This window comes from Acomys russatus, chromosome 4 (genome assembly GCF_903995435.1).
Source record: "Acomys russatus chromosome 4, mAcoRus1.1, whole genome shotgun sequence".
Lineage (NCBI taxonomy): Eukaryota > Metazoa > Chordata > Mammalia > Rodentia > Muridae > Acomys > Acomys russatus.
Window position 1 is genome coordinate 29,657,825 of NC_067140.1, and position 22,497 is coordinate 29,680,321.

General features: G+C 39.3%; 1 protein-coding gene and 1 non-coding gene across 4 annotated transcripts in view; both read left to right on the plus strand.

The window, feature by feature from the left end:
• Window positions 1-22,497, plus strand: part of Ckap5 (cytoskeleton associated protein 5) — a 106,847-nt gene that overhangs the window by 74,001 nt on the left and 10,349 nt on the right. For all 3 annotated transcript variants that reach the window (XM_051144112.1, XM_051144114.1, XM_051144113.1), the window contains exons 24-35: window positions 1,034-1,162; window positions 2,062-2,256; window positions 2,643-2,778; window positions 5,730-5,818; window positions 8,473-8,598; window positions 11,996-12,145; window positions 12,956-13,159; window positions 13,350-13,485; window positions 13,905-14,098; window positions 16,461-16,633; window positions 18,116-18,289; window positions 18,682-18,802. In XM_051144112.1, the coding sequence (XP_051000069.1) occupies window positions 1,034-1,162; window positions 2,062-2,256; window positions 2,643-2,778; window positions 5,730-5,818; window positions 8,473-8,598; window positions 11,996-12,145; window positions 12,956-13,159; window positions 13,350-13,485; window positions 13,905-14,098; window positions 16,461-16,633; window positions 18,116-18,289; window positions 18,682-18,802 (1,827 nt within the window). The remainder of the gene's footprint in view (window positions 1-1,033; window positions 1,163-2,061; window positions 2,257-2,642; window positions 2,779-5,729; window positions 5,819-8,472; window positions 8,599-11,995; window positions 12,146-12,955; window positions 13,160-13,349; window positions 13,486-13,904; window positions 14,099-16,460; window positions 16,634-18,115; window positions 18,290-18,681; window positions 18,803-22,497) is intronic.
• LOC127188726 (small nucleolar RNA SNORD67) lies at window positions 13,607-13,717 on the plus strand. The gene has a single exon (XR_007830574.1). It is a non-coding gene; the product is annotated as a small nucleolar RNA SNORD67 (small nucleolar RNA).

The following is a 22,497-nucleotide window of genomic DNA, read 5'->3' on the forward strand; positions in this document are numbered from 1 at the left end:
TATGATTATAACATCATTAAGGTTTTTTATTTTTGTTTTTGTTTTTTGAGACAAGTTCTCTTTATGTAGCCCTGGCTATCCTAGAACTCTCTGTGTAGACCAGACTGGCCTTAGACTAAGAGATTAACCTGCTTCTGCCTCCCAAGTACTAGGAGTGGAGGTCTGCACCTCTACACCTGGCTGAAAGTTTTGATATAATGAGCAAGTGTATCAATTTGAAATCTTGAAATGATTTTCTATATCCTTCCCACCCCTGAACTACTACAGCTCTGCTTTTCTAGTACTTCAGTAAGGTAGTTATAATTTGACAGTCATTGACGTATCATTGATAATGTCTCTTTAATTTTGTGTTATTCACTTAATTTGAGAAATTAGATTTCTCAATCTTTATTTTCTGTGAATGCAAGTCAATATTAAAACATATTCAAGTTGTTACTTTTTCTCTTAGCAATTTGAGTCTCTAACATAGAATTCCATTCTTTAGCAGGTAAGGTAATAAAAGCTCCCCATAGATTCAGAAAGCAATATCTGCGGTTTTTTGGGTTTGTGGGGGTTTTTTGTTTGTTTACTTTGGTTTTGGTTTTGGGTTTTTTTTTTTGGTTTGGTTTTTTTTTTTGGGGGGGGGGGTGGGGTTTGGTTTTTTGATACAAGGATTCTCTATGTAGCCTGGGCTGTCCTGGACTCACTTTGTAGACCAGGTTGGCCTTGAACTCACAGTGATCTGCCTGCCTCTGCCTCCCGAGTGCTGGGATTAAAGGCGTGCGCCACCCACCTAGCTGCAAAATCTGTTTTATATTCTGCTGCAATATTTACCTAGATTATTGTTTTCCTAATTGAGTATAGGGTTTTTCTTCCAATTTTGTGTTTTCTATTTTCACCTTCTTTTGAAGTCTTTAGTAAAACCACAGCACTAGTATCTGTGTGAAAGAAGGTGGTTCAAGTATGCACCTTAAAGGATGAAGCCTCCATTGTTCACTCTCACCCTCCCTCCAAACAGCATTTGATATTTTTGCCAACTCTCTTCTCCATTCAGAACAATGTTCGAGCTGCTGCCCTAGCAACTGTGAATGCTTGGGCAGAACAGACTGGCATGAAGGAATGGCTGGAGGGAGAAGATCTTTCTGAAGAACTCAAAAAAGAAAATCCCTTCTTGAGGCAAGAGGTTAGTACCATAAGTAAATCATGTATTTTACTCAATACCTTTTACCTCCTTAGGTGGCCTCCATAATAACTATGTATGTATTCATGGTTAAAACAAACCATGGGGACTCCTTTTTTGTGTATTTGTATAGTACAGAGTTTTCTGTTGAGGTCTTGAATGGCAAAAATGAGATTTTAGTCAGACTATAAAAATAGAGGTCAGGAGCTAGGCATGGTGGTGCATGCCTTTAATCCCAGAGGCAGGTGGATGGCTGTGAGTTCGAGGCCAGCCTAGTCTGCAAAATGAGTTCAGGTTACACAGAGAAACCCTGTCTAAAAAAAAAAAAGAGGGCAGTGTTCAAAAATGCAATCCATCATGCCAACAGAATATAGAAGAAAGCTCATGTGGTCATATCAGTTGGTTTTTAAATACTCATTTGTTAAAATATAGTACTCATGAAAATTAAGGTGGCTATAGTGGCACTCACCTTTAATTTGCAAGCTTTGAGAGGCAGAAGAAGATCTGAGTTCCTAGTCAGCCTTCAGAGTGAGTTTCAGGACAGCTAGGGATACATAGAGAAGCTCTGTCTCAGTGAATAAAAATGCTTACCCTCAAAAGTTGACAACTGGACACACATGGTGTCCATGATGTTGAAGGAAAGAAGGGGCTCCACAGGTCATCTTCTAACCACATAGGTGTACACCCCCCTCCAATAAACAAATTTAAAAAATCTAATTCAAGGGTCAGAGTATGGCTTAATGGTAGAATGTGTGCATACTATGCACAAGCCCTGGATTTCATTCCTAATACCAAAGAAAAAGTAATTTTAATGTCTGGGACTAATAAAATCATCAAGCCTGACATCAATAGTAGTAATTATTCGCTCAAAATGTGTGACTAGTCTTTTTTCCTATTGGCAGCTTCTGGGCTGGCTGGCAGAGAAACTACCTGCCCTTCGTTCCACTCCCACAGACCTTATCCTTTGTGTTCCTCATCTGTATTCCTGCCTAGAAGATCGAAATGGAGATGTACGAAAGAAGGCCCAAGATGCTTTACCATTCTTCATGATGCATTTAGGATATGAGAAAATGGCCAAGGCTACTGGGAAACTAAAGGTACTAGTTCTTGTGACTAGCAGTGTTAAAAGCTATTAAGAAAATACTACACATTAATAATTTATATAAACAAAAAATACCACATACAGTGGAACTCAATCTAAAATTCTAATGAGAGCAATGTAGATCTAATTCTAATTTTTAGCAGTGTAGATCTTTGAAGAGTCTAGTGACATATAGAAGTGCAAATTATTACCTTCTAGAATGGTAGTTACTTGAATGTGACTTCATAATGTATGTCACTTCTTTTGTGTTTTGTGCTGCCTCCTTTACTTTATTGGTGAATCAAAAGTAGGAGGTCAAGCATTTATTTAGTAGCAGACTTCTTAATAATCTCACTATGAATGTAATGTTTATGTAAATTTTGATTTGTTTTGTCTTTCTAGCCAACTTCTAAAGATCAAGTACTGGCCATGCTAGAAAAAGCCAAAGCTAACATGCCATCCAAGCCTGCTGCACCTGCCAAGGCCATGTCCAAACCAATGGGAGGGTCAGCTCCCGCCAAATACCAGCCTACACCAGGTAATAACTCTGAAAATGACCTGAAAGAACTCAAAACTCAGCCAGCCCAACAATCTTTTCATTTCATTTCCTCATCTCTTCCTCTAAACATTTGTCAAGTGCTTATGTCAGAATCTGTACTAAAGGTGTGATATTATTTGTTTTCTATGCCATAAAGATACAGTAGTTTAGCCCAGCATGGTGGCGCATGCCTTTAATCCCAGCACTCGGGAGGCAAAGGCAGGCAGATCTCTGAGTTTGAGGACAGCCTGGTCTACAAAATGAGTTCAGGACAGCCAGAACTAAAGAGAAACCCAGTCTCAAAACAACAACAGAAACAGGGTAGTTTTAAATACTGCTTTCAAGAATTCTTCCAGATGAGCGGTGGTGGCACCTGCCTTTAGTTTCAACACTTGGGAGTTAGAGGCAGGGAGATCTCTGTGAGTTTGAGGCCAGCCTGGTCTACCAAGTAAATTCCAGGACAGCCAAGGCTATACACAGACCCTATCTCAAAGGCAAAAAAGTTAATATATGACCACTTGATTTCTAGACTTATTGCTTAAGCAAAACATTTTTTCTGCTTAGTAGGATAGAACTTGTTGATACTATTAAGCTAGAAAGCGTACGTTATGCAAAACTTTACCCATGTATATATTCAGGTTTAATATATACTGGAATATTGTTTAGACAATAATTTCAGTGATGACAGCCCCTACCTTTAAAGAAATATTAATGTGGCAAAAAAGTACTGTTTGTTATTTAGAAAATAATTTCAAAATTGTAGTTTAAATATCATTACACTAGATGCAGACTCTTTGATCTAATTTTGTAGCGTATTGCTTTAAAGGAATTTTTTTTTCCAGGACTGGAGAGATGGCTCAGAGGTTAAGAGCACTGACTGCTCTTCCAGAGGTCCTGAGTTCAATTTCCAGCAACTACATGGTGGCTCACAACCATCTGTAATGTGATCTATTGTCCTCTTCTGACATGCAGGCAGAGCACTGTCTAAATAATAAATAAATTTTTCTTTAAAAGATTTTTTTCCCAAAAATTATGTGAAAATTTCTGTTTTGTTTTTTGTTTTTGTATTTTTTTGTTTGTTTTGTTTTGTTTTGTTAACTTTTTTCAGAGACTCCCTTGCCTCTGCTTCCTGAATTCTGGGATTAAAGGCATGTGTCACCACCACCCAGCTTCCACACCACAATCCCCCACCCCCACCCCCACCCCCACCTCCGAGACAGGGTGGCTTCGAACTCACAGAGATCTACCTGCTTCCACTTCCCGAGTGCTGGGACTAAAGGCATGCACCACCACACTCAGCTTTTCACCACCCAGCTTTTAATTTGTCTTTTGTGACAGGATCTCTATATAACCCTTGACTGTTCTGAACTGACCTAATATCAGAGAACTACCTACCTCTGCCTCCTCAAGGCTGGGACTAAAGGAGTTTGCTACCACATCCAACAAAAGTTAGTTTACTGATGTGAAGAGTAAATGGCCACTACTATATAATTCTGTGTTTTATTTGTGCCAGTCTGACAAATCATGGAATATTTTATGAAAAAAGAAATCTAAATTGAAACCATGACGTGCACATTAGAATTGTGCAGAACAAACTGCTAGAACGAGGAAATCATTTAAAAGATACACATACACAATACAACATATTTATTTGGTATCTTATTGACTTCACATTTAAAGCACTGTTTGTGCTCACCTCCACCCCAGTCCCCTCACCCCCAAGACATTTCTCTGTATGGCTTTGTCTGTCCTGGCTTTCTAGACCCAGGTAGCCTTAAACTCACAGCGATCTGCCTGCCTCTGCCACCCTGAGTGTGAAGGTTATAGGCATGCATCGCTGTGCCTGGCGTCTCATGGTCTCTTTTAAATATATGATGTCTTTTTAAATTAGCATATGACTTATATTTTCACCATCCTTTATTGCTCTCTTTTGTCTTCCTCCATTTCCCAATAATCATCCTCTCTTCTCAGCTAGTCCTCCACCTACTTTCACATTTTCTTGATTTTTTTTTCCTTGCCAAATGAGTTTAATTAATGTTGCATACAGAAGCATGAATAGCTTACCCATAGCCATTCAATCAATCAACCCCTATTCCACAACCAACCATTAACTGTTAAGGAACCCTCATAAAAGGGTAAGGCCTTTGAGCCTTTCTCCCAATAGCAACTGTTAACTGTCTATAAATCCTCACTGGGGGAATGAGGCCTCATGAGCTCATTTCTCATCCATGATATAATGTTGATGGGTCTTTTTGTTGTTTTATTTTGTTTTATATATACTCTATCTGCACATAGAGCCTGCATGCCAAGGGAGGGCATCAGATCCCATTATAGATGCTTGTAAGTTGCTTTGCTAGGAATTGAACTCAGGACCTCTGGACAAGCAGGCAGTGCTCTTAACCACTGAGCCATCTCTCCAGCCCACTTTGTTTTGTTTTTTTGTTTTTTTGAGACAGGATTTCTCTGTGTAGCCTTGGCTGTCCTGGACTCCCTTTGTAGACCAGGCTGGCCTCAAACTCACAGCAATCTGCCTGCCTCTGCCTCCTGAGTGCTGGGATTAAAGGCGTGCGCCACCACACCCGGCCTTGTTTTGTTTTTTTATTTAAGATGTCTCACTATGTTTTTAATTTCATAATTAGCTTACAAAGTAGCAAGCTTCTTTGTATTTCCCATATATCCTGCGTTTGATCCCCTCACACTCTCCTCTCACTATGTAGATCATATCTTCAAACTGTAGCAAACTCCCAGGCTCTGTCTCTCAAGTGCTAAAATAATAGTTATATGCCACTGTACCTAGCCTTTAAAGAGAAATTAGGACTGGAAATCTTTAGGTGCCTATATATTGATACATCTAAGACTACAGAGTTTATAAAATTATCATTATGTGTTTAATATATCTAGGATAAATTATATTAATTTAACAAAAGTATATGCCTTTTTCCCCTTCTAAGCACCTGTTGAAGATTCTGTTTCCAGCACCATAGAAGCTAAGCCTGATCTGAAAAAGGCTAAAGCTCCAGGAGTTTCCTCCAAAGCAAAGGTGTGTTAACGCTGCGTACTTACATAGTTCTTTTGTCTTAATTTTGTACACTGAGTTAGATGTACACAGTTAGATGTATAAACTATATCACTGCTCTTGATAATGTCAAAGTAGGTATTTATGGAAGTTTCTTTTGATTGTTTGATTGGCTTTATTTTTTGCTACACTTGAGATAAAACTTAGGACTTGCATGTGCTAAAGGAGCTCTGTGTCCTTGGACCATGGCCTGTTATTAATCAAATCCTAAAACAGTCATTTTGTTTCCATAAGATGCTGTCTGAATATTGGAATAAATGAAAAGGAGTCTGACATGGTGGCATACCCATTTAATCCTAGCACTAGGGAGGCAGAGGTAAACAGATCTCTGTAAGTTTGAGGCTAGACTGGTCTACATGGTGAGATCCTGTTTCAAAATAAAGGAAAGAAAGCATATGCTCTGTCAGCTCTGGGAAAATCAACTTTTGGATGGTCTGTATTTGAAGATAATCACCTTTTTTCATGTAGCTCAATTAGTTCATCAAACTTAAAGGTACTCCAAGTAATACTTTTTTTTTTTTTTTAACATTTATTGGGGGCTAGAGAATTGGGTCAGCAGTTAACAACACTGGTTGCTCTTATAGTGGACCTGACTTCAGTTCCTAGCACTCACAAGTTGGGTCACAACCCTTCCCAGGGGATCTAGTGCCCTCTACTGACCTTCACTGGCAGCAGATGCACATGGTTTACATATACATAAATACATACAAGTAAAACACTGATACAGATAATATAAATCTTTTAAAAGTTAAAAATAATAAAATTATTTTTTAAATTGATTTATTTTTATTTTATGTATATGGGGGTTCCATGTATGACTGTGCACCACATTCATGCAATGCTGGTGGAGGCAAGAAGTCAATGTCCCTGTGAAACCGGAACCACAGATGGCTATGAGCCACCATGTGAGTGGTGGGAACCCAACCAGTATCCTCTGGAAGGTCAAGTCAGTGCTCTTAACTGCTGAGCCATTCTCCAGCCCCACTCTGATTAATCTATACAGCAATATCTTTTTGTCCCCACATTAATGGGGCTTGAACCACCAACCATTTCATCCATGTGGAGTTGCATGACTAAAGAAGTACATTCACACGTCCCATTTTAATACTCCCTGGGCAATGGTTTAATTTAATTGTGTTGGAATCAAAGCAAAAATATCATGCATTTCTGTATCAATGCACAGAGCTGGTCTCTGTATTTAGACTGCTTATTGTTTAGTACTTGTAAAGGGAAAATTAAAGAACTGTGATAAATCTAACAATAAACAAGCAGTCTTGTTTATCTTGAGGTCTGTCAGTTGTTCAAAGCCCTTTTGTGCTACCCAGTGAGTTTCCAGCCAACTTGAGCTATAGAATTTAGAGAATGAGATTGTGTGTGTGTGTATGTGTGTGTGATCTGTGTATGAAGGGAAAAAATGAAGGAAATTGTAATTACCCACTTTTCTTCCTTATGGTAGGTCCTTTAAGTCTATGAGTTACTTAATGGGGTAATTATCTTCTAAACTATCTAGTGAGGTGTTTTTTTTCCTTATCCAATTTTTGTCCTGATCCCAAATTGAGCAAATGTTTGCTTTAGTATTTTGATTAAAAGTGCTTTGAAGGGGCTGGAGAAATGGCTCAGGGGTTAAGAGCAGTGGCTACTCTTCCAAAGGACCCAGGTTCAATTCCCAGCACCCACATGGCTACTCACAACTGTCTGTAACTCCTGTTCCAGGTAATCTGACACTCTCACACCAATGCACATAAAATTAAATAAATTATTTTTTTTAAAGTGCTTTGAAGTATTTTTTTTTATTTTATTATTAATTCCATAGTTGTTCTCTAAAGCTTTCAAAACACTTTTACATAAATAATCTCATATTTATTTATTTTGACTAAATGATGTCAGTATTTAGAAAGAAATTCTGGGCAACTAGAAAAATTAACTTTTGCTACAATTATAATTATTTCAATAATAAAATTCAAAGTTTACCTTAAGCATATGTACTATTAATCTTATTTTCATCTGATAAAAATATTTAGTCATTTATTTATTTTTGGGTTTTTTGAGGTGCCACTGCTTCCTTGAAAATCTCAAGGAAGAAAACTACCCAGTAAAAACTGTATGTGACCTAGACTAATTGAAGTTAATAGCAATTTTTCTAAACATATATACCTTTCTCGCTCAATAACTAATGGAGAGTCACATAATATAATTTAAATAATTTATAGTACACATAGGTAATCAAGGTCTAAACAGGCTGAGGCAGGAGAATTGCAAGTTGAATCTGGTCTACATAGCAGGACTTTGTCTCCTTCAAAAACATTACATGTAAGATTCTGTACTCATCATTTTCTTTTATATTGGATATAATGTACAATGATTTCTCTGATTAATCCTCTTTCGCTAGGCAGCAGCACATAGTCATCAGAAATGCCCTACCAGGGCTGGGCATGGTGGTGCACGCCTTTAATTCGAGCATTTGGGAGGCAGAGGCAGGTGGATCACTGAGTTTGAGGCCAGCCTGGTTACAAAGCGAGTCCAGGACAGCCAAGGCTACACAGAGAGACCCTGTCTCGGGGGCGGGGGGGGGGGGGAAAGTGCCCCACCTAATCAAATTCTCTTAACTCTGATTGTAGAGTGCACAAGGGAAGAAAATGCCAATCAAAACTGCCTTAAAGGAAGATGATGACAAATCTGGGCCTATTTTTATTCTTGTTCCAAATGGAAAGGAGCAAAGGATGAAAGATGAGAAAGGACTAAAGGTAAGGAAGCGATAAGAATCTTTGGGAGTTTTTGCCTGTTTATTTTTATTTTGTTAATCACAAAAGTTTTTTAGGCTGGGAGGGTGGCATACACCTTTAATCTCTACAGAGGCAGGCAGATCTCTGAATCTGAATGCAGGCCTCTGAGTTTGAGGCCAGCTAGGGATATATTGTTGTTTTAAAGAATAAAAATCCCAATCGTAGCCAGGCATGGTGGTGCACGCCTTTAATCCCAGCGCTCAGGAGGCAGAGGCAGGCAACTTGGTGTGAGTTTGAAGCTAGCCTGGTCTACAAAGTGAGTGCAGGACAGCCAAGGCTATACAGAGAAACTCTGTCTCAGAGGAGAAAAAAAAATCCAAATCAGTTCAATTTTACCAGTAAAGACTCTGGTCAGATATCAGAGTGAAAACCTACTAGCTCAGAGAGGCAGAGAAAGCATCTAGCTGGTCTTCCTAGCTCTTTCTTCTGCACTGTCTTAAATAACCTTCTCTCCATGTCCTTCTTTTCTATTTAATCCCTTCAGCTGGTTTCTTGATTTATCTCCTTAGCTAGGGTTAACTTTATTTAATCCTGTGTACAGAAAGCTCTTGGATTAAAGGTATGTACTAGGGCTGAGCCACGCCATAACCACCTGTTTATAATTAACAGGAAGCTCTTAGATAAAAGTTGTGTACTAGGGCTGAGCCCCTCCACAACTACAAAACAGGTTTTTACAGTTCACAATCTTGGGCTCACAGTGGGATTAAATATCCTGCAACAATGTATACTGAGATGCTGTCTTGAAAAAGAAAAAAAAAATAAGGTAGTCTTTTTTTTTCCATAGGCACTTGGTAGCACATGCCTATAATCCTAACACTGAAGACTCTGAAGTAACAAAATTCTAAGTTTTTTTGTTTTTTTGTTTTTTGTTTTGTTTTGGTTTGGTTTTTGGTTTTTTGAGATAGGGTTTCTCTGTGTAACCTTGGCTGTCCTTGACTTGCTTTGTACACCAGGCTGGCCTCGAACTCACAGTGATCTGCCTGCCTCTGCCTCCCGAGTGCTGGGATTAAAGGCGTGCACCACCACGACCGGCACAAAATTCTAAGTTTAAGATCAAGTTGTACTAATAATTAATTGAATCTTTTTCTTATAAATTATCTTATTCTTTCTCTAAGACTGCTTTAAAAGAAAAATAATTCAGCTAGGTGGTGGTGCACACCTTTAATCCCAGCACTTGGAAGGCAGAGGCAGGTGGATCTCTGAGTTCAAGGCCAGCCTGGTCTACAGAGTGAGTTCTAGGACAGCCAGAGATAAAACAGAAATTGTGTCTCAAAAAACAACAACAAAAAATCCTTTTTGGGCTAGACGTGGTGGTTGCACACCTGTAATCCCAGCAGAGGCAGGTGGATCTCTGTGAGTTTGAGGCCAGCCTGGTCTATAAAGTGAATCTAGGATAGCCAGGGCTATACAGAGAAATCTTGGTTTTTTTGTTGTTGTGATATTTTTGGTTGTTGGTGGTGGTTTGTTTCTTCCTCCCTCCCTCCCTTCTTTCTTTCCTTCCTTTCTTCCTTTTTTTTTTTTTTTTTTCTTCCCAAGGTCTCTGTACCCCTGGCTCTCTGGAACTCACTATGTAGACTAGGCTGGCCTCAAACTCAGAGATTCTCCTGTCTCTGCCTCATGAGCGCTGGTATTAAATGGGTTTCTACTATTGGGTATGGTATGTATGCCTTTAATCCCAGCACCTGGGAGGAAGAGGCAGGCTGATCTCTGAGTTTGAGGCTAGCCTGTCTACAAAGTGAGTCCAAGACAACCAGGGCTACACAGAGAAAACCCCTTCTCAAAAAAAGGGAGGCGGTGGCTACTGTGTAGGTCAAAGAAAAGTAATTCTAGCTGGGTGTGGAAAAGTAATTCTAGCTGGGTGTGGTGGGGCACACCTTTAATCCCAGCACTCAGGAGGCAGAGGCGGGCAGATCAATGTGAGTTCAAGGCCAGCCTGGTCTACAAATCGAGACCAGAACAGCCAAGGCTACACAAAGAGACTGTGTCTCAAAAAAAAAAGAAAGAAAAAGAAAAGTAATTCTTAGAAAGAGAAAGAAGAGAACTAATTGCCTATTTCTTCTCTAAATAGATTTAATAGTCCTTTAATATTTTTATACATAAAAAAAATAGTACTCGTTGGTTATCATCAACTGGACATAGTAATGGGCTGCTGTTTTAATTCTTGTAATATACAAAACGCAAGTTTGGTAACAACCATATGTGTAGCTGATTCAGTTGCTTTGAGGAGCTAAAAATACAGTTCAGTTGTAAATTACTTGTCCCTGGTAGACATGCCCTGAACATGGTAGACATTTTATTTTATATGTATATATATGTGTATATATATATATATATATATATTTTTTTTTTTTTTTTTTTTTTTAAGATTTATGTATACAGTGTTTTGCCTGCATGTACCCCTGCAGGCCAGAAGAGGGCACCAGATCTCATTATAGACGGTTGTGAGCCTGACTTTGCATTTTTTTGAGACAGATTCTCAAAATAGCCCTAGAACTAGCTATATACATCAGGCTAGATCTACATGCCTTCTACCACCACACTGGCAGAACTTTTAAAAATTACCTGTTGCTGGGCATGGTGGTTCATGCCTTTAATCCCAGCACTCAGGAGGCAGAGACAGGTGGATTGCTATGAGTTTGAGGCCAGCCTGGCCTACAAAGTGAGTCCAGGACAGCCAAGGCTACACAAAGAAACCCTGTCTCGAAAAACAAACAAAATTACTTTCTTATGTCTCTTTGTTTTTTCTTTTGTTTGAGACAAGGCCTCTCCACATAGCTCTGGCTGTCCTGGAGCTTATTGTGTAGGCCAGACTAGCCTGCCTCCTGAGACCAAAGGCATGCACTTGTAGGAGTCAGTCCTTTCCTTTCACTAGATGGGTCCCAGGGATTGAACTGAAGTCAAGCTTGAAGTGAAGGTTGTTCACCCAGAGGACTGTGATTTGATTTGCAGTACCTACAGGATAGTTGACAACTGTGCCTGTAACTCTAGCTCCAAGGAATCCAGTGCCCACTTCTGACCTGCAAAAGGCAGCAGGCATGAATGTGGTACACAGATACATACATCACTCAAAACACCCATACCCAAAAATAAAGAGTTAAAGAAAAGAAAGCTTAAAAAAACAAAAAAATTGGACTAGACTGGAAGTTTACTATCTATTCAAGGCCAGCCTGCTTTCCATATTCAGTACCCGGACAGTTAGTACTAAATGGCAGGACCCTGTCTCAAAAGAAAAAAAAAAAAAAGATAAAGAGCAAAAAGGTTTCTTATTAAGTTGGGTCCTTGAACTATACCAGGTGAATCTCAACTTTGTTTTAGTTGAACTGTTTGCATTCATTGACTTTCAATTTTTCCCTCTCAGGTCCTAAAGTGGAATTTTACTACTCCACGTGATGAGTACATTGAACAGCTGAAGACTCAGATGTCTAGTTGTGTGGCTAAATGGTTACAAGATGAAATGTTTCACTCAGACTTTCAGCATCACAATAAAGCTCTGGCTGTCATGGTTGATGTAAGTCTTCAAATAAATAAATATCTGTCTGTCTCACGAATATGAAAATATGGAGTGCTGTGAAGTAGTCACAAGTTTGATTGCCTTGAGGAAGAAGTAGAATACACCATGTTCTCTGTAGAGCTATCTCACTTGATAGAATAAATAATAGTATAATAAATGGTGGTGTATTTTGGTTATCCTATTGAAGGTTTAAAAATCTTAAATGTTACTTTGGTCACCAGTACAATTTAAGAAATATGTACCTGGATCGCTGTGAGTTCAAGACCAGCCTGTACTACAAAGTGAGTCCAGAACAGCCAAGGCTACACAGAGAAACCTCTCTCAAAAAAGCCAAAAATAAAAATAAAAAAAAAGAAAAGAAAAGAAATATGGCCAGGCAGTGGTGGCACACACTTTTAATCCCAGCACTCGGGAGGCAAAGGCAGGTGGATCGCTGTGAGTTTGAGGCCAGCCTGGTCTAAGAGAGTCCAGGGCAGCCAAAGCTAACACAGAGAGACCCTGTCTCGAAAAACCAAAAAAAAAAAAAAAGAAAAAAGAAAAAAAAAGAAAAGAAATATGTACCTAGGGCTAGAGAGATAGATGTCTCAGCAGTTGGTTAAGAGCACTGGCTGTCCGGGCTCAAATTCCCAGCACACACATGGCAGCTCACAACTGTCTATAACTTTAGTTCCAGGGGATCCAACATCCTCACACCGACATACATGCAGGCAAAACACCAATCAGTGCACATAAACATAATTAATTTTTTAAAATGTACCTAGTAATTATATACAGTCTTAACTGTGGGAGTTTTATTTTTATTTGAAGCACTTGGAGAGTGAAAAAGAAGGTGTTATCGGTTGCCTGGATCTTATCTTAAAATGGCTTACCCTGCGGTTTTTTGACACCAATACAAGCGTCCTAATGAAAGCACTGGAGTATTTAAAATTGCTCTTCACCCTGCTGAGTGAGGAAGAGTACCATCTTACTGAGAATGAAGCATCTTCCTTTATCCCCTATCTCATCCTCAAGGTAATGTGCTCTCCTTCTGGGAGGCTACTTGAGTTCTGAGCTAACCTTGGTTCCCACATGTTTATTCTCTCATTTATGCTATGATGGTACTTCCTTTCACTCACCTTCAAGATCCTCCTTTCAAGATATAGTAATATTTGAGATAACCATTGCTCTCAGAAAAAGGTCTCTATAATTTCTTGTTGACCAGGTTGGAGAACCAAAGGATGTCATTCGTAAAGATGTCCGTGCCATCCTGAATCGGATGTGCCTTGTCTACCCAGCTAGCAAGATGTTCCCCTTCATCATGGAAGGGACCAAGTCCAAAAACTCTAAGCAGAGAGCAGGTAAAGCAAAGTATAGTTAAGTGTGAGTCTTTGCCCAAATGATTTTCAACAAGTCATTTATAAATGAGAAATGAAATTTCTTCAGTCTCTGTGTAGTTGATTCCAACTTTCTTATTCAAACTGTGAGAATGATGAGTTGCACATTGGTGGAGCCATCGTGTCAGGTGATACAGGCACCACTCAGTACCACCCTGGTGACAAAATCAAGTGCACAGGGGCCATCTGACTCACAGTCATACTCTGTCACGAACACTTATAACACCATTGTTTTGTTGGTATATAACAGTATAAAAAGAAAAAAAAATCTAGAAAGAGCCAGAATAAGATTTTAGTATTTCATGTGTGCCATAGAAAAATTGTGGAAGCGTCTATACTAAATGATTTTAGCTTTCATTAATTTAGTCTTTCTTCCCCAATAGAGTGTCTGGAAGAGCTAGGTTGCCTAGTTGAGTCCTATGGTATGAATGTTTGTCAGCCAACGCCAGGAAAAGCCTTAAAGGAGATAGCTATTCACATAGGAGACCGAGACAATGCTGTACGGAATGCTGCCCTCAACACCATCGTAACAGTATACAACGTGCATGGAGACCAGGTGTTCAAACTGATTGGAAATGTGAGTGACAGATTTCTCTATGTCTTGTCAGCATGTTGTGAAAAGAATTCCTAGATTTCTTGGTTTCCTGACATCTCAACTTGACCCTAGTTTAATCATTTATTAAACTTATACCTGTTCACTTAAGATATTAGAGCTAAGATGGATGGTGGTGGTGCACACCTTTGATCCCAGCACTTAGGAGGCAGGGCAGGCAGATCTTTGTGAGTTAGAGGCCAGACACCAACCTGGTCTACAAAGTGAGTTCCAGAGAAACCCTTGGGGGGGGGGGGGAGGGACCTATTTTTGAATCAAATCCTTTTTATTTATTTACTTATTTATTTATAGCAGCCTCCTCTGGTTCTTAAGGCATTTGGTTTTTAGTTAACCCTCTTAGGAACAATGTTGGATACAGGGATTAAGCTTCACCTATGTGCTGCTTTTCCACTGGTTCTGCCTCTTGACTCCTTGTTTTCTTTGAGCCAGTCATTACTGTGGCTCAGTTCTTTACTTTGGTAATGTTATAGCAGCATGATTTTAATGCACTGTGCTTAAATCATTGTATTTCTATTACCTAATGAAATCCTATCAACAGTGAAGGACATAAAACAAGTAGAAGTTTTACAAATGACCAAAAGTGAAAAATTATACCCATAGACAGGATTCGTTAGTAGCAACAGAACAAAGAAACGTCATTAATTTTTTTCATTTTCTTCCCCCCCCCCCCCCCCCCCGGTTTGATGTGTCTCAGGCCAGGTTCAAACTCAGTATGTAGCCAATTAATACTGTAAACTTCTTTATACTCATTTGTTTTGAGGCATGGTCTTTCTGTGTAATATTTCTTGATCTGGCTTCCTAACCTGGCTGGCCTAGAACTCAGAGATCTTCCTCTTCCCCCCACCACCCATTCCTCAGTGCTGGATTTAAAGGCATGAGGCACCATGCCTAGCCTGAGACCTTAAACTGCTGATTCTACCCCTATGTCCTGAGTCTTAGAATTACTAGTATGGGGGCTAGAGAGATGGCTCAGAAGTTAAGACCACTGTCTACTCTTCCAGAGGTCCTGAGTTCAATTCCCAGCAACCACATGGCTCATGACCATCTATAATGAGATCTGGTGCCTTCATCTGGTCTGCAGGCATACATGCAGGCAGAACACTGTATATGTAATAAATAAATCTTTTTTGTGTGTGTGTGGTTTTTTGTTTGTTTGGTTGCTTGGTTTGGTTTGGTTTTTCGAGACAGGGTTTCTCTGTGTAGCCTTGGCCATCTTGAACTCACTTTGTAGACCAGGCTGGCCTCGAACTCACAGCGATCGCCTGCCTCTGCCTCCCGAGTGCTGGGATTAAAGGCGTGCGCGACCACAACCGGCTTGTTTTTGTTTTTTGAGACAGGGTTTCTCTGTGTAGCCTTGGCTGCCCTAGACTCACTTTGTAGACCAGGCTGGCCTTAAACTCGCTATATTAGTTTAAGGCCAGCCTGGTATACAGAGTGACTTCCAGGACAGATGAGGCTACACAGAGAGAAACCTTGTCTAGAAATTTTTTTAAAAAACAAGTAAAATATTGGAGTTATAATTTTGGGCCACCATTTGGGTACAGGGAACAGAACCCAAGTCCTTTACAAGAGTAACAGCCTTCCTAATGTAGAGCTTTGAAAGTAAATTTGTTCTAACTTAATAGCTTCTATTTTTTTCCTGTGTGAAAATAGGTATGTGGGTGGGGGTGGTATTTTACTGAGGCATAAACTCAAGGTCTTGCATATTTAGGTAAGTACTCCGTCAGTTTTATTCTTGGTCCTCTTTAAAAATTGTATATAAGTCTAACTGAGTTGCTGAGACTGTCCTTGAAGTTGCCATCCTCCTGCATTAAAATAACAAATGTAATATCTAGCAGTGAGTAATTTTTTTTTTTAAAGACAGAGTTTTGGGGCTGGAGAAATGACTCAATGGTTATGAGCATTGGCTGTTCATCCAGAGGACCTGGGTTCAATTCCCAGCACCCACATGGCAGTTCACAACTGTTGTAATTCTAGTTCCAATGGCTCTTACACCCACATACCAATGCACATAAAATAAAATTAAAAATTTTATGTTTTGTTTTGTTTTGTTTTTTTGAGACAGGGTTTCTCTCTGTGCAGCCTTGGCTGTCTTGGACTCCCTTTGTAGACCAGGCTAACCTCAAATTCACGGCAGTCCACCTGCCTCTGCCTCCCAAGTGCTGGGATTAAAAGCGTGTGCTACTACGCCTGGCTTAGAATGTTAGTTCTTGAGTGTAAAATGATTACACACACACAGGCTTACAGTGGATAATTCTGGAGTTGTCCAATTAGGATTTCTATTTTAGTAAATGAGTGAGTGTGCTAATAGTTTGAATATTTACAGCTTTCTGAAAAGGACATGAGCATGCTTGAGGAGAGGATAAAGCGGTCAGCAAAGAGACCCTCTGCTGCACCAGTGAAACAAGCTGAAGAGAAACCTCAGCGCACACAGAATATAAACTCCAATGCTAACATGCTACGCAAGGGACCAGCTGAGGACATGTCCTCTAAACTTAAGTATGTAAATATAGATAGTTGTCTCCTAGCATATCTGTGGACTTAGCTTTGTGTGCTCAGAGCTTGTCCTGTAACATAATCTTGAGTTGTGTCTTTTATCATGCATGACAATGTCTGGGTTAATGTCTTATAACCAAATGTTTAATCCTTTCATTCTTCATTGTCTTTGTCTCAAAACCACTTCTAAATGGTCTTGTGCCTTCTTTCACTGCTTTTCCGTGGACAGAATTATGTATCGCACTTATAGGATGTAAGTACTGCCTGCTAATTTTTCATTAGCAGGGCTCTTATATCTTTCTAACTTCTGACGTGGATTCATCCCCTCTGGAGAGTGACTAGCTTTTATAACAGGGTAGCACAGGGTGGCCATAAATATCAGGCTTCCCATGAAAGTCTTCTTTATATTTGGTTGTGTTCCTGGTTTTTGGTTTTATTGTTTTGTTTTATTTATTGTTGTTGTTGTTATCATTATTGAAACAGGGTCTCTTTATGTAGTCCTGGCTGTCTTGGCACTCACCATGTAGACCAGGTTGGCCTTGAATCAGAGATCCAACAGCCTCTGCTTCCCAGAGTGCTAGGATTAAAGATGTGCACCACCACACACACCAGATCCAGTTTCCTAATCTTTTTTTTTTTTTAAGGATTTATTTAGTTTTTATTATGTATACAATAGTCTGTCTGCATGTACACCTGCAGGCCAGAAGAGGGCATCAGATCGTATTATAAATAGTTGTGAGCCACCATGTGGTTACTGGGAATTGAACTCAGGGCCTTTGGAAGAGCAGTCAGTGCTCTTAACCTCTGAGCCATCTCTCCAGCCCCCAGTTTCCTATTCTTGAGATAAGGCTAAATAAGATGCATGCATTCCAGAATTGGCTTAAGGAACTCAAAATAATACCTTCTAATCTAGACAGCACTCTTTTGTGGCTGTGTGTACCACAAGTATAATTTTAACCAATTTGAGTTTGGAAAATTTGCGTAACTGTATAACACTGGCCCTGTCCTATCAAGACTGACTTCTTTTAAAAGTAATGACTATTTTTCAAAGTATAAAAAGTACTGAAAACTTTATAAGATGCCTATGATTAGAACATAAATATTGATTAATTTTACAGAGAGGATAGGAAGCACCCAGTCTACATTATTATTAACACTTTGGCTCATGGTAGTATGTTTTGAATCTGTAAGTATTTTCTCCTCCAAGTGGACTAGGAGTACAAAATTGTCAGCTTTTTAAAGCTAGATATAGTACATTTAGCCATTTATCTAAGCTCAAATTAAAGTTACCTGCTCTCTTGTCTAATCCTCAACCAGTGTGGTTACTTTAGGCACCTTCTTACACTTAAGAGCTAACATTCTTCAGAGGGGCTGAAACCAGAAGTTAAACATCTGTCTTGAAGCTTTGAGGCAGCTAGCAATGTGATAGTATCTTTGTGTCAAGAAGTCTCTCTTAGTTCAGGAGCCTCTTTTTGCTTCCTTTAGTCAAGCTCGAAGCATGAGTGGGCATCCTGAAGCAGCCCAGATGGTTCGCCGAGAATTCCAGCTGGATTTAGATGAGATTGAGAATGACAATGGGACAGTTCGTTGTGAAATGCCAGAACTTGTTCAGCACAAACTTGATGACATTTTTGAACCCGTCCTTATTCCTGAACCTAAGTAAGTTCAGCCTTTTCATTTAAATACAAACAGTTCATGATCATTAGAGTATGTACCTCAAAAGAGCCCACTGTGGAAGTATAGTTAAAACTTCCTAGAATTGAGCCGGGTGTAATGGCGCACGCCTGTAATCCCAGCACTCGGGAGGCAGAAGCAGGTGAATCTCTGTGAGTTCTAGAAACTGAGTACAGAACAGCCAAGGTTACACAGAGAAACCCTGTCTCAGAAAAAGACAAAAACAAAAAACAAAACAACCTTCCTAGAATTGATTACTACCTGACTGACAGTGACATCTTTACTGAAACCTAGTTCTAGTAGAGAATTATGTTATTCTCACTCATTAAAATGTCTTGTAATCCATACTGAATTTTTCCTTCTGATCTGCTGTCTAGGATCCGGGCTGTCTCTCCACATTTTGATGACATGCATAGTAATACAGCATCCACAATCAATTTCATTATCTCCCAAGTAGCCAGTGGTGACATCAACACAAGTATCCAAGCTCTGACACAGGTAATGGGAACACTTCCCATAGTAGTGATTCAGTTGATCTATGTAGAGACTTGTAAGGATAATGTATTGCACGCTAGTATAGTAATAATAGTTCATTCATTCAGATAAAAAAAATGCCTTTCAAAAACTGAAAATTAAACTATCAACAATGATGTTAATAAAACAAATATAGGAGTATATATCAGACCTTTCCATAAAGAATTAAAAAGTATGACATTTAAAAATACACTGTTGAAGCAGGCAATGGTGGCACACACCTTTAATCCCAGCACTCTCGAAGTAGAGACAGGTGGATCTCTGAGTTTGAGGCAAGACTTATCTACATACAGTATGAGTTCCAGACAGCCAGGGTGACTGAGAGAGAAACCCTGTCTTGAAAAACCAAAAGAGAGAGAGAGAGAGAGAATGTGTGTGTGTGTGTGTGTGTAAAAATACATACATATACATACATACATATATATGTATGTATGTATTTTATATACTTAAAATGTTTGTATGATTCAGAATTAAAGATGCCAGTTATCTAGTACATAAATTAAGTGTATTTCTTTTAGCCTCCCAAGCACTGGGATTAAAGGCATGCACCACCACTGTCTGGAAGATTATATTGCTAATCAAAATCACAACAGTCTAAAATTTGAGAAGAATCAGAGAGTTACAGCACATGTGCAGAAGTTGAGAGGACAACTTTGAGAGTTAGTTCTCCTGCCAAGTGGTTCCTATGATGATCCTCACTTTGTAGTTAGAATGCTATAGACTCAGAGTAACAGAAAGGAGACATTTATTTTCTGTTCTGTGTAAACTGATGGTGGTCATGTATACCTGTAATCCTGGCACTCAGTAGGTGGAGGCAAAAGGATCAGATGTCCAGGGTTATTCTTGATTACATGTTTGCCGCCAGCCCAGCAATCTGTCTAATCAAAAGAAGGAAAAGAGGAAAAAAGGAAGGAAGGAAAAACAAGCACGCAGAGGCAGGTGGATTTCTCTGAATACCTCTGTGTCCTGAGTACTGGGATTTTTGAAAGTTTTGTTGTTGTTTGCTTTTTTATACGATGCTCTGCCTGCATGTACACCTATATGCCAGAAGAGAGCATCAGATCACAGTATAGATGGTTGTGAGCCACCATGTGGTTGCTGGGAATTGAACTCAGGGCCTCTGGAAGAGCAGTCAGTGCTCTTAACCTCTGAGCCATCTCTCCAGCCCACATTAGTGCATTTTTAAAGTGCTATAAGGACTGAAGTATGGCTCATTGGAAGAATGCATGCTTAGCATATAGAAGCCCCTAAATTCAGTCTCTACTAAAAGAAAACAAGCCAGGCGTTATAGGTCACGCCTTTAATCCCAGCACTCAGGGAGGTAGAGGCAGGTGGATCACTGAGTTCAAAGGACAGCCAGGGCTAGTACACAGAGAAACCCTGTCTCTAAAAAACTTAAAAAAAAACAAAAACAAAAAGAAAGAAATGAGAATCTTCTCTCTCTTAGAAATGAAAGCACGGGGCTGGAGAGATGGCTCAGAGGTTAAGAATACTATTTGTTTTTCCAGAGGTCCTGAGTTCAATTCCCGGCTACCACATGGTGGCTCGCAACCATCTATAATGAGATCTGGTGCCCTCATCTGGCTTGTAGGCATACAAGCGGGCAGAACACTGTATACTTAATAAATAAATAAATCTTAAAATGAAATGAAAACACATAAGGATATAATAGTCAAAGGTTTTAATTTGTTTATTGTAACATATAGTAGATAAATGGCTAAACTATAAGCACCAGAAAGTCATCAGTAAAGGAATGATTGAAATTTTTGGTAAATGCATAAGCTGTTATGCTGTTTGTTTGTGTGTTTGTTTTTCTTACGGCTCTACCTGTGGGACTTGACCCCCACAGGGATCACATATCAGATATTTTTATTATAATAATGTAAAAAAAACTGGCAAAATTATATTTATGAAGTAGCAACACAATAATTTTGTGGTTTAGATCACCACATGATAATACAAGCCTGTAATAAAGGGTCATCGCATCAGGAAGGCTGAGAATTACTACTTTAAGGTTTTTGGCTTTGGTTATTATTTTTTCTTTTATGAGTGTTTTGCCTGCATGTATGTTTGGTACCTACAGAATCCAGAAGAGGGCATTAGATTCCTTGGAACTGGAGTTAGAGACAGTTGTGAAGTTCCATGAGAATGCTGGGAACCAAATTCCAGTCCTCTGCAAGAACAGCAAGTGTTCTCTTGGTTTGTTGAGACCGGGTTTCTCTGTGTAGTGTTGGCTGACCTGGACTCACATTGTAGACCAGGCTGGCTTTGAATTCTCAGAGATCCTCCTGCCTCTGCCTTCGCTGACACTGGGAGTACAGCGTGCACCACTGTGTCTGGTGGCAAATGCTCTCTTAATTACTAAGCCAGATATCTCTCCAGATCCTTATGATGCTTCCAAAAATAGAGTTGTTCTTTGACTTTAGAGGTTTTCATAATTTTCCACTGAATTAGAAAGTTAGATGGCAGGCCTGGAGAGGTGGCTCAGCAGTTAAGAGCACTGGCAGCTCTTCCAGAAGATCTGGTTCAATTTCTAGCAACCACATAGCAGTCATAACTGTCTGTAATTCCAGTTCTAAGGGATCCAACACCCTCACACAGATACACATGCTAGCAAAACACCAATGTACATCAATAAAAATAAGTTTTTTGTTTTTTGTTTTTTTTTAAACAGGCAAAGCATAGTGACGGATGCCCTCAATCCTAACACTTGGACGTATAGATAGGTAGATCTGTGTGAGTTCAAGGCCAGTCTGGTCTACATAGGGAGTTCAAGAACAGCCAGAACTACATAGTGAGGCTCTAACTCAAAAAAAAAAAAAAAAAAAAAAAAAAAAAAGAGGGGGGGAGAAAACTAGGTACAGAAAAATACATATAGTCTTTATGTAGTAAATGCGCCCTCCAAAGCCTTGAGAGTAGATATACTATAGTTATTCATGTAATATTTATATAAAAATACGATTATGATGCTATAAATATAAAAGAACATATGTCTACATTTGGGGGCGATTTTTGTTTTGTTTTGCTTTTTGGTTTTTTGAAACAGGGTTTCTCATGTAGCCTTGGCTGTCCTAGTCTTCCTGTGACCATGCTGGCCTCGAACTCAGAGAGATCCACCTGCCTCTGCCTCCCAAGTGCTGGGATTACAGCTGTGTACCATCACACTTGGCTTATGTCTACGTATTAATGTTAAGTTGAGTAATTTAGAGAAAATGGGAAAATGATCCTCCATGAAAATGCAGTGTTTTTTATGGTATGTATATGAAAACATCAAGCTGCCCCACTAAAGACTGTGTTGATGAAGTAAGCATACATGAAGAGGTAAGTGAGAGTGAGGCCAACAGCAGGAAGCACTGTGCATATAAGTGAGAAGTGTATATAAATGGTGTCCCAATGGAGTTGTCAGCATTATTTATACAAGTGTAAAAATCTGCTTGATATGCCTAGTATACACAAGGCCCTCGGAAGATGCTTTTATATTAGTGTATAAGAGATTTTTTTTTCCTACAGAGCATTTTACCATCACAGCAACCAATGTACTAAAGTAGGGAAAACATTGGACATGAGAAAACTGAGTTTTTGGGTTAGACTGAATAAATAATCTGAGCTTTCTGAGCTTCATCTGGAAAATGGGGATCTTTTGCTTGTTACTTTTTTCT